The sequence below is a fragment of the Bombus affinis genome, chromosome 6 (genome assembly GCF_024516045.1).
Source record: "Bombus affinis isolate iyBomAffi1 chromosome 6, iyBomAffi1.2, whole genome shotgun sequence".
In the NCBI taxonomy this organism is placed as follows: Eukaryota; Metazoa; Arthropoda; class Insecta; order Hymenoptera; family Apidae; genus Bombus; species Bombus affinis.
In genome coordinates this window covers 14,242,966-14,259,519 of record NC_066349.1, presented here as the reverse complement: position 1 = coordinate 14,259,519, position 16,554 = coordinate 14,242,966, and the positions used below count along the sequence as shown (strand labels likewise).

At 33.9% G+C, this 16,554-nt stretch overlaps 2 protein-coding genes across 5 annotated transcripts in view; one reads left to right on the top strand and one right to left on the bottom strand.

Moving 5' to 3' along the window:
• The first annotated feature begins 555 nt into the window (after positions 1–555).
• LOC126917094 (uncharacterized) lies at positions 556–2,493 on the top strand. Its single transcript, XM_050723559.1, has 4 exons — positions 556–751; positions 825–1,036; positions 1,295–1,398; positions 1,507–2,493. The coding sequence occupies exons 1-4, from the start codon at positions 556–558 to the stop codon at positions 1,685–1,687; spliced, it is 693 nt and encodes a 230-aa protein (XP_050579516.1). The 3' UTR covers positions 1,688–2,493.
• Positions 2,494–2,597: 104 nt separating this feature from the next.
• Positions 2,598–16,554, bottom strand: part of LOC126917034 (chitin synthase chs-2) — a 34,132-nt gene continuing 20,175 nt past the window's right edge. Inside the window, exons 8-21 of one of the 4 annotated variants that reach the window (XM_050723403.1) lie at positions 15,847–16,114; positions 15,491–15,753; positions 14,818–15,028; positions 14,490–14,737; positions 14,141–14,333; positions 13,822–13,976; positions 12,121–12,426; positions 10,893–11,140; positions 10,011–10,323; positions 9,003–9,179; positions 4,998–5,165; positions 4,472–4,700; positions 3,566–3,926; positions 2,598–3,491 (exon numbers count right to left, since the gene is read on the bottom strand). In XM_050723403.1, the coding sequence (XP_050579360.1) occupies positions 3,607–3,926; positions 4,472–4,700; positions 4,998–5,165; positions 9,003–9,179; positions 10,011–10,323; positions 10,893–11,140; positions 12,121–12,426; positions 13,822–13,976; positions 14,141–14,333; positions 14,490–14,737; positions 14,818–15,028; positions 15,491–15,753; positions 15,847–16,114 (3,099 nt within the window). In that variant the 3' untranslated portion in view covers positions 2,598–3,491; positions 3,566–3,606. Of the gene's footprint in view, positions 3,927–4,471; positions 4,701–4,997; positions 5,166–8,214; positions 8,392–9,002; positions 9,180–10,010; positions 10,324–10,892; positions 11,141–12,120; positions 12,427–13,004; positions 13,311–13,821; positions 13,977–14,140; positions 14,334–14,489; positions 14,738–14,817; positions 15,029–15,490; positions 15,754–15,846; positions 16,115–16,554 lie in introns of all 4 variants that reach the window. The other 3 variants (XM_050723402.1, XM_050723404.1, XM_050723401.1) reach the window with 3 other exon arrangements.

The following is a 16,554-nucleotide window of genomic DNA, read 5'->3' as shown; positions in this document are numbered from 1 at the left end:
ACGCACGTTCATTGATATTCTCGCACTTTTCTAAGGCATGCTTATCAATCCTGTCGCGTATCATCGTGTCAAACGAACTGTCACGCGAACGTAGTATTGTAAGTAATTTCGTCATGGTATAGTTCGACCGCGTGTGCCATCGATTATTTTCGATTTCTGAATAAATTAGTTTCGTTGCATGTATCGATACTCTTTTAAAAATAATACACAGTCCATAATACGATATGTGGTAGCGATTTTCAACGAACGATAAAAAATTGAATGGTATGTGAGATAATAGGAAATACTTTTCTATTGCTATTTAAATTATTCTCATTCGTGTAATGAGCAATTAAGGTTAATAACAGAGAGCTTATATAATAAAAAACAAAAGTGACATTTACCTTTAATCGTGTTTCGATGTCAATACGAATGGCATCGGTTAATGACAATTATTTATGCTACTTTTCATCGTTCAATGTGTTTGAACTTTTTTAAATATTTAACCGTACCATATATTAGTATATGTACAGATGTATCAATTAATCCTTGCTTCTATTTAATACAAGCTATGCTATGATATTGGAGTCCATTTTTTCGTGCACGAATCTAACGCTAACATGCGGTTCGTCAATTTACATCTTGATAAGACACTCTTACGCTCAGTATTCGAAATTATTAACACATGTTGCGTGTGCCTGTACCAGTATCGCTATGATTGGTTCTCGATCTTTGATCGTTCTTGTGTACAAACTTTTCTTTAAGGATTATAGTAAGTAGCCTATCAATTTCGTGTATTGTTTTACAGTCAATTAATCGAAAATCAAGAAATTTATATTTTTCAGCGTTCGATCCGTTTATGATGCAGCTGGAGGAAGAAAGGAACAAAGAACGATTCAATATTATAGACGAGATCTTTCGAACCTTGAGCATGGCCGGCTTAATTTATTCTTTGTACTCCTGCCATGGATATTACGCGCTCGGCGCCTGTGTTGTAACTAGCTTATCAATTTTAGACTTGTTCAAACTGTACAAAATAAAGAAGAAACAGACAGAGGTAGTTTCATAAAATATTATACGAAATTTCTTCAGCAATTTAAAGGTTCGCATTAACTCGTCGTTTAAAAAATCCCGTACTGTCGATCCACGATGGATTATTTGAAAGATACAGTGATCTTAAATATATGCTGTAGTGTTAATTTTTTATTTCGACAAATTTCGTCTAACTTAAAGACACCTTTTTTAAATAAAAGATTGCAGGGTATATGTAAAGTATATTTCAAGATTGAACCATGTGTTGAAATTTTAATTCCAGGAAATGGAAATGTCGCGTTTCTACGATAATTCAAGTGAAACAAAAGCAACCTACGAATCAAGGCTTAACATATTCAATTGGGTAATTCTTGGTGGGAGTTTCGCGTAAGTACAGCAGTTTTCTCTAATTGCAAATTAATTATAAATTATATTATCCACTGTTCAGTGTATATAAATAGACAATTAATTCATAGTTCTCGACATGATATTCAGGTATACGGTAGGTAATAATTACGCTGTAGTAGCAAATTATCCTCTGCTCCTGGCGAATTGGGCGCTATCTCCGGAAGGATTTTATCAAGAATGGACCATGCGACGTACCATTAACGATTACTTGATGGCGACTTACGTCATGTGCATGACGGAAGCTTTACGACAAGCCGGCACGTCATAAAAATGTTTCTCTTTCCCTCTCTCTCTCTCTCTCTCTCCCTCTGTTCCTCTCTGTTTAATTTACATATACATTTATTGCAATGTATATATTTCTTGTAATTATTTAAAATGTTGCTACGTTGTATATGAAATTAATAATTCCTCCCTCTTTTTGCTTAATAATTTTTTCAAAGTTATGTAGAGACAATATGAAGCTAACCCGCGAGATTCATCCGCGAGACTGCTGTCTTGCTCGAGCTTCCTCGTGTCGTCATGAATAAAGTACGCTAGGTGAGCAAGCGAGGGGAAGTTTTCGACAAAGTTATTCAATATGCGTCCAAACGAAGTGAGATAGAATCTGTGAGCATCTTTAATCTTGCCAAAAAACCGACAAATCGGGCTCGCCCCAAGGGGAGACCGAACTCGTCCCAAATCTGTCTCGTACTATCTGTATATGCCTTTGAAATTGCATATTTTTTTTAAGACACGCAATAGTATTTTTTCAATGAAATTCAAAGTAGGAAATTTTTATTCATATTTTCAATATAATCGTTAATCATTGTAAAGTATTCTCTACGAACTTTGTGTATATTTTAAATTGTTACCTGACGTGAATACAACATTCTAACCGATTAATCGTTCCTCATGTTTTATAAGAAATCATTATTAAACTGTTGGAGAATAACTTTAGAAATGTATAAACGCCAATAAACTTTATAAGATAAATCTATTCTATCATAAGAAATAAAATTTGTTATGTGGTCAATAATTTTGAACAGTTTTATGATTTCATTTTTCCTATATCCATCTTTCACTTTTAAATCACCAACCAAAAGTACGTGTATATGTAGCATGCAATTTATTCAAGTAGAGGAAAGAATGTGGAATTGCGCTATGTAAGAACAATTGGATGAAATGAATTCGAAGTTGAGTGCTGATTGTTCGAATTTTATTTCGTTTATGTTTATACCAACACGATTTTTCTACAGGCTTAACGTTACACGTACGCACGCGATATGTACAAAAAGAATTGTATATCTATTAAATACAATAAGTATATTTATATAAACGGCGGCATATCACGTTTACAAGAACGAAAGAAGTGTAAGCGTTGTCGTCGTTGTGATTACTGTCACATTCGTTTGATACGACACCAGCTAACAAGGCTATTACGTTCAATTAATACCTAAACAGAGAATTATTCTCTAAAACCGTTTAATCATCGTACGGCAGTAGCTGTACTAACAAATATCGTTATTCACCGGTCAGTTCATTTATCTTAAATATCTAAGCGCGAAAAAAAAAAAAGAAATAAAATAAAAAGAATAAAAATGAAGACAAAAAACGTTTTCTTCCTCAGGACTGTCTTTAACTCGTTCAAGTTGAACAAATATTTTAGATATAAAATAGAATTAGATATATTCTATTAAAGTCCCTAACTTATTATATTTAAATTTCTAGTTTCTATTCTTATGTAATTTTTTTTTTTTTTTTGTTCTTCGTTGTTCTTTATCGTTCAGAGAAGAAGGGAACTTTGTTCACTTTTTTTCGAATAAATAAATAGAGAGTTTAAAGACGGCCCTGTTCCATTTCACTTCATCATAAATTAGTCTACTCGAAGGCAGTCTTTTCGTACTTTTCTATTTGCTCTTACGTCATATAGAGTCAGATAATTAACAGACAATTGCTAGACGAAGCGCTTAAATGCATGATAATATTATAATTTAAATGGGAATCGATTTTATTGCTTGTAATGTTTAGCAAAGGAGGCGTAGCCATTTCTCGCTTCTCGTGAAACGTATGTGATGGTTATCGTCGTTGATCATCTAACAAATATTTTTATATAAGGATATAAAGTAAAAAAGTTCGTCAGTTTTAATATTTTCCAACAATTACGTACGTCCGTGAAGAATTTGTTCGAATTATGTTCATTCGTTTCAATTAAATATTGGTATTCGCATCTCTCCACGTGCTCTGACCTAGATTGTGAAGTCTGAGGCTACTTCCGGTATTTTCGTCAGGTTCATAGGCTGAATTCGTGTGGCCAGCGTGTCCTTCGAACATGTTTTTTACAGAAATCTGACTGCTTCTCGAGGGACGACCTTGAATCCCTAAAGAATTTCCTGCCACACCGTAAATGTTATTGGCTCCTAACGTTTGCATCTGCGACTTCCTCCTCATCGCCATTATGCTGTTCCTGCGCCCCTCAAATGCCTTAAAAGCCTTTGCAGATCTTCTAGTCGACATGTTCCTCGGCAGACCTAAATTGAAACATTACTCAAAGAATATTCTCATCCTAAAATCGAGACATTACCAACACAATTTCCTTAATATATTATACGGCATATTTTAAAGCTGCTGAAGAGACAGAAACATGTGGAAATATTAAAATATATATAAAATTAGATATACAAATGTTAAAACATTTGTATATATAAAAGCATGTAAATAAAAGTATACGCATAATCGAAAAATATTCATGTACCTATTATATACCGAGACATTGTTCCATTTAAGACCAGATTTGGATACGTTTTACTTGAAATAAGAAAGAAAAAAATAAGAAAACTAAAATAAATAATTATATTACAATTTCATTTTTCTTCATTTCTTTTTCTAATTTAAATTTGGCCTTGCACTCATGAAACGAAGTTTCAGATCACAAACGAGTATTAAGTACTAAGTTTACTTTTTCATTTCTTGCATCGTTGTATTTATAAGGTCGTAAAGTATTTCGCGATTTAAATTTCCAATCCATCAGCTTCTTATGATAAATGCAAAAATTTCGCACAAACATCTTACATACCATTGCCTTCTGACATACTGAAGAATCGCTGTCTAAAAGCGACATCAAGCGTATTGATTGCCTGCGTTTTTCTTCGGCTTTTTTCAAGATTTCTTATGGTTTTCCTTCTGCCCGGGCCGCTGCCACTGCCTTCCTCGTAGTCACCCTCCATGCCGTCTAATCTTTGCAAATCCCTGACTATTTCCACCGCGTGTTTTGATAATAACGCTTCTTCCGATAAATCTTTGGTCTGGTGAATTAATCAGAAAAGATTTAAAAACAATTATACTACGATTGCAATCACTGATTGTATTGTATTAAAAGCTGTATCAAAGACTATAATTATACGGGATTTTATCAAATCGTTATTTAACTGTAACATTATGAAAATGAGAATAAAAAAGAAAAGATAAAATGGAAAATTGTATAGAAGCTATTACTGATTACTAATAGGAAAGAATGACATGAATAATGTGAACAATGAAAATCTTTGATACTAACTAATTGTAGTAAAATTTTATCACCAACAATTGTAGATAACGCTCACCTTCTTGCAACAGTACCAATCTAAGCTAGTGCTGGCTAGAATATGAGCGAACGTGCCAAATCGATGGAACAGCATCGCGGTGAATTGAATAACTAATATCAATGCGAAGAAGAACACGAACACCAAACCGATAGGCTCGAGTTGTAGGTACTCCTTCGTAATGTGTACCTACGAAATACGTTCATTGTTAGAGAAGACATTAATAAGTTAGTCGTGATACAAGCCAAAATATAAATAAAATCACAAACAGAGAATACATAAAACGATTCACAATTGTTACAATTTTCATTAATGTGTATTTCGTTGTTACCTCATTACGAATATATGTATAGCGAACTAAAAATCATAGTGATGTATGTCAAGATTTTGGAAATTTGGATTTAATCACATATTCCCGATTGTTAAGGATATCATCCCTTTAGATTCTTAATAATTAAGTTACATTTAAATTGAGGACTTTCATGCGTCTGTGGGTAATTTAAATAAACAATAATGTACAGAATAAATATAATATACAAGAATACACGAAATATCCAAATAAGGCTACTTATAATATCATAAGTGTGTTTATAATATTGAAAGGACGAAAGAAATTTCCATTCAATTTCTATTTTTTTAATGACGTTCACACAAATTTAAACGTGCACGAACATCCACAATCTAATTATAACTTTATTCCTTGCCTCGATAAGATTTCATGACTCGATGAAACATAATGAGTTTTTTCTAATAATAAACACAGAACACTATTTTAATGCAAAATAGCGAAATTAACGTATAGCTCTATGATTCTCAGGCCCACATATACTTTTCAGCTACTTATACGGTAAAATACAAAATGTAATTATGACTGGCAATTCGTAATGAGATAACAATTATTAATTTCCTGAACGTACATAACGATAGCTGTTAGGAAGCAAGTGCTTAATGAAAACTCTGTCACGCTTTAAAAATTTTGTAATTTTGTAATTAATTTCAACGAATATTTCTATTAAATAGCGTTGAAAAATATTTATTGGAAAATTTGTGAAGGTACTAATTGGAAAATTTCTATCGTTCCATTTTTCAATCATTTTTATGTCAGCTATTCGTTCGTACGACCAGGATCACCGCGGGAAATACATTTTAAAAATCAGTTTTCGAGACACATATGTATACACATATAAGCCACCGTTTAGTTACATTGACGGTAACTCGTTAGTGGTGCTCCTCTGCTGCCATACCTAGCAGTGCGTTATCAAAATTAGACACATAAAAAACGTGAAAATCTGCTTAACAATTTCTCCCTCGTTCGTATTCAACCAGGTGAGCGGAAAAAAATGAGACATGTTCAAAGGTGCTTTTCCGACTCTTTCATGACCCACAAATCGTGCACGTGCTACTGTCCATTGAAAGACAGGAAAGAAAACTTCTAACTCGAGCCTTGGGAAAGTAAACAATCACGAGAGAGCCAAAAGATGTACAGAAGCTAAGAGAACTTTGAAAAAATAATTAGGAAAGTTATAGGAATTTTATTTAACTGAATAAATCATAATATTCGAATGTTATTTAAATTAAAACATATTATTTCTATTCAACACGTTACTTATTAGAATTCTTTTCAATTTAATTTTTTAATCCATTAATATTCAAAATAAAAGTAACGTGTGATTTTACATTTGTTCTCTGGACTTCGACAACGTTAATCAAGAAGAATATCGATGTTAGTCAAGGTGGAAACTTGATGGTGCGAGTGATCTGAGTAATCACACTCGATGGCCACCATATCGTTTTACTTTTTACGGATACTAAAAGAAAGTAGACGTACACATAATGAGGAAAGATAATGGGATTTGAAATAACAAGGCATCGATGTTATTTGTGACTTAGCTAACTAGTTTCGAGTCAGTTGATTGATAGTGCCCCCAGCTTTTCCATACGCTTCGGGAGTACCTGTGCAAACATGTTAATGGTAACTCGCCACGTGCTCATGATCCACGTTATTGACAAAACACAGACATGTCCCAGCAAGTGCAACATTATCACCGGGTATACCATTTCCAGCGTGCTCCGATGCTCACTATTGAACTGCGATCCCTTTCTCTGTATACTAGTTGTGTCGTTTTTTCACGATTTTTAGCAATTTCTTTATTCCTCTTCGAGAAAAAATGAAAATTCATTCTTATGTTCCTTGAATTCGAAGTTTGCTTCTATGTTTCTTGAAGGCAAAATTCATTCAGACAGTTCCACCCCTTGAATTTCGATTAGACTGAGTTGGATTCAGATCAAGGAAAATTGTAATTTTTAAAAAGAAACCGAACATAAGAATTTTTGGACAGGATTTGAATTTAATTATAGATACTGAATGCAAATATTTTGTTTTATTCAAATTTTTCATTAAATAAGTGTTTAATTTTAGGGCGATGAAAAATATTACATCGATCATATGTGAATAATAAAACCAGAAATTGCTAAATATCTAAATTGTCAAAAGAAGCAGCTCACGAAGTAAATACTCTATGCCTGAAATCTAAATTAGAAAAGGCAAAGGAGAAAATATTAAAAGTATCGCAACCGCAAGCTCGATTCTATTAGAACTAAATAGAAGCTCTAAACTTTCATTCTAAACGTATCTAAAATAACACTAAAAAAAAAAAGATATCTCTGAAACGAGAATGAAACAATCATTTGACAAAACAAAGGATCCACGCTCGAATTTCAATCTGACGATTCAATCGACCCTTTCTCTTCTTCCTCTACGTGACTCCGTTCTCGCGCAAAATTGTTCGTTTCTGACTCATTGACGCTATCAAATCGACAAATAACGGTGAATGTAAATTGAAGATTTTGAACATGTATCAAAGTCACACGTGTAATTAATATATTCGTGTTTTAATTCGCATAGTTTTAAATATACGCGTACGTGTATACTAAAAACTACACAGATTAAAACAGGAAAATATTAATTGTATGGGTATGGGTGCGTATTAAAAACTGCGTGGATTGGAAATAATTTAACTGCAGTCGTATTCGTATATTTAAACACGCGTAAAATAGAGTCCCCTAATTTAAACGTCATTGTCGGAAAAGTGGAAACGTAGGAATAAAACGAGAAGAAAGAAAATGGAGAGAAAATAGAAAATATAATATACGAGCAACGGAGCACACGGATGTGTTAGTCTCCCGAGGCATCAGTGAGACAGCATCTCTGTTTTTCGTTTAGAACACTACCAGATACCTCCGAGGTCTCTTCGATGAAGGTGATATTCGTCTTGACGCCGAGTGGCCAGACAACGTGCAGCTGATCTTTGTTCAGCTGGAGCAAGAATACGATCAGAACGAACAACGCATTGAACATAAAAAACGCGAACACGCTCTTGTTCCGCAGCTCAATTAGGTCGGCGGCAATGCGAGTCTGTCGTGGACCAGGGAAGAAACAAAAGAAAAAGCACAGATTAGCAAAGATATGAAGAAAAATACGCTCCGTCCGGTCGATCGTTGTTCCATCGGCTCCTTTCGAGGGAGGATCCTCTCCGTGATCATTTAGGTCTTCAAGCAAACTCTCATCCTCTAAAAAGCTTCTTAACAAGCGATAAGGAAAAATATAAAAATCGCTACTACGAATATTTGCTGCAAAACAATTTGAATGCTTAACTTGAATCATCGTGTATAAATTTTGCATACTTTTAAATTATCTTTCTTTTTTACTTTTTCCTGTGGTTTTATGAAAATATTTTCTTCCATTGTGATATTTATTATTATATATGACACTCTTTTCATTTGTGTTTTTGACTGATATATCATTAATTGCTTGAATCTAATATTTTGGGTAAAGTATACGCTTTTAGCATTTGAAATGTTTTGCTACAAGAAGCTAAATAAAAAATTAATAAGACGGCTATATGGTTCGTGGGATAGATCCTACTAATTATCTATATTATTTTTTTTTTTTTGTTTACTGTTTTAGGGGAAAGGGGATATGATTTAAGAAGCAGGACAACACGACGTGGACGGAGCGGTCTTTACCTCCTGGGAGTGATCATCATAGGTGATGTTCGTCTTGATACCAAAGGGCCACTTCACGTGCAACAAATCTTTGTTTAATTGCAGCAGAAAGACGATCAGGACGAAGAGGGCGTTCATCATGAAAAACGCGAAAACGCTCTGGTCACGTAGGTCCTTTAGATCTTTGGCGATTCGTGCCTGACGCAAGTAGCATGGATCGATTATTTATATTCTTCGATTATTGACAAATTTAAACAACCGTTATTTCGTACATACAATTATTAATCGTTTACTCTTTCAGTTATTTCCAGTAAGATTTCTTTAGATCTTTTAGATTTTGTTGAAAACTATTTTTCATTTTTTTTATCTTAATCTAGTAAAGTTCCAAAATTTTTGAAAATCTTAGTAACGTTATTGTATATACTACGTGAAATAACAATTAAAAGTACTGTAAAAATAATCGATTAAGAAGTTTTAAAAAATGTTGAAACAATTATTTTTATTCTGTTATTCGAGAAGTTATTTGATTCAAATATTTTACGGAATTTTTTCGTTTTATACTTCACAAATTCTAAATAATATCTATCTTTTTTTTATCTATTTTGAATTCGTTGAATTTTACACGAGAGATACTGAAATAAATAAAATAGAATTAATAGTTCTACGGTCGAGCAACATCCTCGACGCTAGTTACACATATTCAATTAACAAACAATACTAAAAACTTGGCTGATAACGATATATATACATAAATGATAAAATAACAAATTCTACGATTTTATAAATAATTTGTAAGTCCTACGCACAATAAGTACTTCGGAATCTCTATTTTTTTATCCAAAACAATTACTCTAAACATTGAACAAAATTTTAGAATAGAAAGTTTTTCAAAATTACAAAAAATATAAATTTAACTCAAGTATAGAAGAAAGCGAAGATAGACAAAAATTCTTCTCAAATTTTAAGAAATTTTAAGAAATAAAAAAGACAAAAACTTCGAATGATTACAGTTTGATTAAAACTTCTTACCTTTTCTGCCTTGTCTTCGTCTATAGGATACAGATACTTCTCCAGAAGATCCTTCCAAAATAGTTCCTCCTGCAGCGACAGGACATCGATTTCACCTTTTTTAAGTCCTTCGTCGCTCAACCAGTAAGGTCTGCTTAGGAAGTTGTTAGCTTCGCGATTCCCTTCCGTATTCTGACTAGTCACCGTTTCAGCTTCACTATGACAATCCTGATCCTCTGCTGGATCTTCGCCAATGGCCCCTAAATGATCAGCTGTTCGAGAACCCACGGAGGATGCACGACGTCGATTTGTCACCCCATGAGGATCCACGGCTCTGATAAATGGATTTATATTAAATTCAAGTTGAATATAATTGTCGGTATTACTTCAAAGATCTCATTATTTGGAATTAGAGAAGCTTTGCTTTGTTAAAACATACTTCTGGCTTGAGCTCTGAAATTTTCGATGCAGAAAACGCAAAAAACATACATTTTGTACGACTTTTTATTACGTCTAATTCAGCATCATGCTAGTGATATTATATTTAGTTTAGTATAATAGATTATATTTATCCAATAAAACCAGATGACAAGGATTATGTAAAATAAATCGTAATAAGCCATAATCATAGATCATTCGAGAGATCTCATTCGAAATTTCATTAAAAATTCATTTCAACTCGTCGTATAAATTGAAATTGATTGTTTAGTTTTGCATGTTAATAGATATGATGGAAATTTAATTACTACTGTTATGGTTATAGCAAGGCAATCAATAAAAAATAAAAGAATATTAATAGATTTGCAGAGTCTTGTGTTGAAATAATCGACCAAGTCAATAAACATTTGAATTTATAAAGCATAGAGTGGAAGATATTTTTAGAATAATATAAAATCAAAAAACCTTTCGATAACTTCCAGGCGTTTGCCAACTTGCTCCAAAGATTCAGCAATAGCGACCAATTGCTGTTTCTCATTCGAGGTTTGTCCATGAGTACAGAACATGCACTTGAACAATCCCGACAAAGAAATTTCTATCGATCCTTCTTCATCGTCGTTCGAGCCTACGCCACTTTGAAGGAACCCTAACAGAGATTTCTGTTTCGCTTTTCGTTTTGCTTCCTCGGCTTCCTTTTTCTCTTGTTCAAGTTCCTAACGATTCAGCGAGAAATAGTTAACATATTTTAATTTTTATCATATACATAAACGCTATTATAGTAAATACTGTTTTTAAAGAAATATATGAGACAGTAGCAAATATATTAAAAAATTATTAATTGCGTGTTATTAATTTATTAGTTGTGATTATCGTTATATCTACAAATGTAATATCAAATACTAGAAAGCATTACACCTTGAAACAAATTTTTCAGTCGAACGTTCATTGGAAATTCAAATACTTTTCACTCGTGTTGCTTCTCACTCCTGAATTATTAATATATGAATGGAAAAATGATGAGACAGAGAGCTTGATATAAGTTCTGAAGAAGACAATGATTTATAGTATTATACGTCCGGGCAAATTAAAAAACATATGTTTCAAATAAATCTTTTTAAAATTTAAAACTATTTTATTTTTCGAAGAAAAGGAAAGAAGCATTTACGTCATCCATTTGAAAAATCGAAGTCGATGAAATGTTTCGAACGTTGTACAAATTAAATCGTTTCTACGCTGTTTCTATATAACTTCTTAAATAGTTTCTCGATAGAAACTGTTCTTGCAAAATCTAATTTTGTAATCCCACCTGAGCAATACTGAGCATCCAGCCAATGTAGTGCATTTACATAGTTTAGTCGAATTAAGTGGATTTACTCGCGCAGTTTACTCTATTGCCGTATATATCTACGTAAAATACATAGATCGAATAGTGAGATTTAGCCGTAATATAGATGTCGATCATACTGACATAGTGGCAGATTTGAATTTAATAATTTAATTCTTGTGATAGGAATCACTATTATGAGGCAATAATTTTCAAATGGATTTTGTTAAAGCTTGATAAGTTAGACATGTCTAACTTCTGTTTGCTTCAAGGTGCATAATTATTAATGATACTTGGTAAAATAACAGAAAAGAAGAGCATGATTAAAATTAGAGTCGATTATTCAATTAAGGTTGAGCTGATAATTACCGCAGCAGTTTTCTTAGTCTGCACCTCTCTCGTACCCCATGTGATGTTGTTCAGATTACAGATCGAATAAAAAATAAGCAACACGTACATCGATGGGACGGTGATGAAGTATATGACGCTGTATAGTAAGCAATACATTTCTTCGGGGTGCAATAGTGCGGTTATTATCATCTGAGATATTACTAAAAATAGGAACATCGCGGATGGCGACATTATCCCGTCCTGAACGATGTTAATTGCAGTCCCAACGATCACGGCGATCATCACCATGCCGTACAGAGTACTTATTATCGCCGCCACGAAAACCTGGCACACCGTTGTTATTATTAGCAGTTATCGATGCTCACGCGTGTAAACCAATTTTTGTTTGGTCTTGTATAAAATAGTGGTAATACGTTGAGGATATTGGAGTAACCTTTCTGAATCTAATTCATACTAATCTTAGGCATAAGAATTAGTATACGTTTGTACGTATACTACTTTTTTTTCGTTTATTACATATTGCTACCAATGATTGATAAACGAATCTTTTTCCAGCTGGCCAAGAAACATTCAGTTCTAAAAGTGTTAAATGTCGAATTATTGAATTAAAATTCTCGTATCCTCAGCATAATGTCACTCTCAGTATCTACGTCATTATAAACAAGTTAAAACGTACACATGCAGACAAAAAAGCTTGCAGCTCGCGTGAAATTGTCTAAAAGCACTTGCCATCTTGATTTGCCACCACCACATGTTTCCTACGATGGTTTTACAGAATAATGGTAAATGTACAGTCTCTCAAAATTGACAAACATGATTTAACCAAATATTTTCCAGTTAGTTGAACGAGGGAAAAAAAGAAAAAAGAAAGTGTTCGATAAAGTCAATACAAAGGAACGAACCTTTTTGGTTTTTTTCACTTGGACCTCACGAGTTCCCCACGAGACGACGTTCAAGTTTATAATCGAGTAGAGGATCAAAAGAAGGTACATCGAGGGGATTGAAAGGAGGTATATTATACCAGGAACAATACACCAAAACTCTTGAGGATGTAAACAGGCGGCTATGAAAAAGGAGCTGGATAATGATATTAAGAATATCGCAGAAGGTGAACCGATACCATCCTCCCCAAGTTGGAGGGCCGTACCTACGATCACAGCCATCATTATCATCGCGTATCCTGTCGACAATATCTGCGCGCACAGAAGCTGAAAGACAACAACACAAAAAAAAAGAATTGCAAGAACAATCAAAGCGACAAATATTTGAAGAGCAGGTAGAAGGAACATGACAGATCACTTTATCACTGATCTCTTAATCTCACCAAGATCTCGACAACTTCTCCAGTTCTCTGAAAATACGTTAGCAATAAAAGATATTTATTGTTTATCCGATTCTATATATATATTTTTTTCTTTTCGTAGTCTCCACGTTTAGTTTGTTTCCATCGATCGTTCGTAGTCATATGAAAGTATTACTAAATGATACGAAATTTGATATATTTGGACGTAATTAACTAGCATGCCAATGCTATAATAAATACCAAGGTGTACAAATGACATTTATAGCCATTGTACGTGATTTCATAACGAATTAAAGAGACAATTTTGGTAACGTAGGATCAATTGTTGAATTTTCAAATTGTTTATCATGTCCTTTTCCTGTGTTCTTCGTTTACGATAAGCACGTATAACAAGTATTAATTATAAGTGGATTTACCTGAATGCTCGCTTTACAAGTGAAACATACAAGCATGAAGAACAGAATCGGAATAATATTATAATAGAAGCTGGTCCAATTATCGATTTTGAAGGCTGCGACGAAAGCACCGACCAACATGAGGAAAATCGTGCCTGGTCCTAAAATGGTTCCACCTGTAAGAAGGATTTAGACAACTTTTTAATTCATAATTGATAAATCTCAAAGCACGAAGAATGAAACTAATATAATGGGATCGTAAAAATTACATGGAAGTTTCAGTGCCAAGAGAGGAAATTAATTAATAGAGAAATAAAAGTAGAACGAGAGTTTGACTGACCCATGAGTAAGATTTGATAAGAGATGTAAGGCAGAGAAATGTTATCGTTGATTTTAATCGTTCGTTTCGCGTCCATCAGAAGATCCATGATATTGGCAATGGTAGATGGTACCCATCGACGCCGTTGATTGTAAAACTCGTTGAAACCTTCGGGTGCATGAGTGTAAGCATCGCTGGCTGCTGAATATTCTACCTGTAAGATTAAACGGTGAAGAATGTGAATAACTGACATTATAAAATATTTCATCAAATATTGAATTTGAATAAAGACTTCAATCATTGTCCTCCTGTATAAATTTAGTATGTAGATTAAGTAATAATAATTTTGAAAACTTCTCTGGATACTTACCCTGTACCCACGTTGCAAAAGAAGCGTACAAAGCCATCGATCCTCTCCTTGATCGTATTGAACGTAATGTCTAGCCTCGTCAGATCTCGTTGTGTACTTCTTCATCACGTTATCGTCCATCAAAGCTTTTCCTCTGAACAACGAGAAGCAACCAGGGCTACAAAGTACACAGCCGATCATATGCTCAGTTGCTTTTTGCAGCCAATGTCCGATAGCGTACTCGAACATCTGATACCAAACCATAGGACCTAATATCATAAAAAAAGTTGTACATAAAACTTTATTACTAAAATCTGTCGTAGGTCGAAAGTTGTTTGACGAAGATTACCTGAACCAACTGGATGAATACGACCACAGGCTGCGCCAAGATTTTTGTTCTTCTTCATCAAATCCACGAGCAGTTTCACAGCGGCTGGTTGAAAATCGATATCACCGTCAAGAGTTAATAAGTAAGTGTTTTCTGCGATCACTTCCTTACGATCTACGCTAATTGGCAATTCCATTAATCGATGTCCCAATAAATAATACATGTACATAACCTGGAACGCAAGTTTCGAAATAATATTATTCAATGTTGTGAAAAATTTTAAAATATAAATGAATTTTGAACTACTACGAATAATAGGTACGAGTAAAATCTGCTATGGCTATGAGTATTCTGAATTACTATTAAGTACTGTGTATATTTTTAATCCTTTAAATTTGCAAATATTTTTCATTAATGCTGAAAAAATTGACACAAGAGTCGGATTAAGGGTTGAAAATATTAACAAATCGTCAGATGGCAGATTGCTTTGTAATTATTAAAACTATCACTTGCTTTCGACTGCTTCATCCATTTCATCAATTTTAAAAGCTATGTATCTTTGATATTATTGATGGATTTTCTACTATAAGATTTCTTAGTCATAAGTTCTTGAAAAATATTAAAGCTTCAAAGTTGTATGGGAGTTTCAAAACAAGAAGGTTCGTTTAAAACTTCATTCGACATTAATTCCTACCTGGCTCCAACGTTTTCGGTGACGAATCCTGCTCTTGTCCTTCAAATGTGCGATCATCTTCGTTTTTCCAGGAAGAGTCCAGACTAATCGGCCACCGTAAGGCGTCGGATATTTCTTCGGTGCTCTGACGTGCATCCGTGTTTGATGAACGTCCGACGCTGCCTCATCTAGAGTGCCCACCAACAATTTTACGAATCTATTCACTTGCTGTTCGTTCTCATCGTGATCCGATAACTCGAACGCGTCATCGAAAAAGATGTGAGCTGAAAGAATAAACATCGTCTCTCAACGTGCTCGAATGATCGAGATCTTGCAGACTACAACGCTAACACCAGAAAGCGCATATAGATACCTACTTTCGAATTCATAGTAGTCCGGATCGACAACCTTCAAGTACTTTTGGGCTACACGTCTAGCACACTGATCCTCGTCCAAACGTAAGATACTTTTCAAAAATTCCATCATTTCCTCCTTGTTCTCATGCCACATAGTCGCGCAGGCGTATATTCTCGTTACGTGATCGCTGCTCTTTACAGCCGACGGAGGTGTAGTCGTGCCATCCGTCTGTTCGTATATGGTCTCATAATCTCCGTCTCCCTTTTCTTTTTCTATCTCTGCCAGATCCTACCCGAAAATACAATTCTTATATTTTTATATAAACGACCGTGTCTCCGATAATGATCGAGCCTATAGAAAACTTTGTCTTGCTATGCGTAAAAAAGTATATATATATATATTTCTTTTAAATGTAAGACTTGTACCAGAAACTTTTAGTGGATTAATTTAATTCTGCACGTTTCGAAACAAAAGCACCTCAATATGCAACGGTAAAGCTCCTCGTAATATTTCCGTAAACACACAAAATGTTATTAAAAGCAGCATTATGATTCAGAACAATAAATAAAATGAAATTGTCTATGTTAAGAGCGTCTGTGGAAATTTTCCTTTCTAAATAAAGTCGTATTGTACAGCTTTATATCGTTTGTACATGCAGCCCATAAGACAGAAAGTAAATTTCAAGACTGGAACCTTGTTTTAGCATTTAACATATTTTCTTATTCGAG

What these genes read in the sequence shown, in the direction of transcription:
- LOC126917094 (XM_050723559.1), top strand. Translation starts at nt 556, where the DNA reads ATGATATTGGAGTCCATTTTTTCGTGCACGAATCTAACGCTAACATGC. An exon ending in ACTTTTCTTTAAGGATTATA is followed by an intron (nt 752 to 824) that starts GTAAGTAGCCTA and finishes TATATTTTTCAG; the next exon opens with CGTTCGATCCGTTTATGATG. An exon ending in TAAAGAAGAAACAGACAGAG is followed by an intron (nt 1,037 to 1,294) that starts GTAGTTTCATAA and finishes TTTTAATTCCAG; the next exon opens with GAAATGGAAATGTCGCGTTT.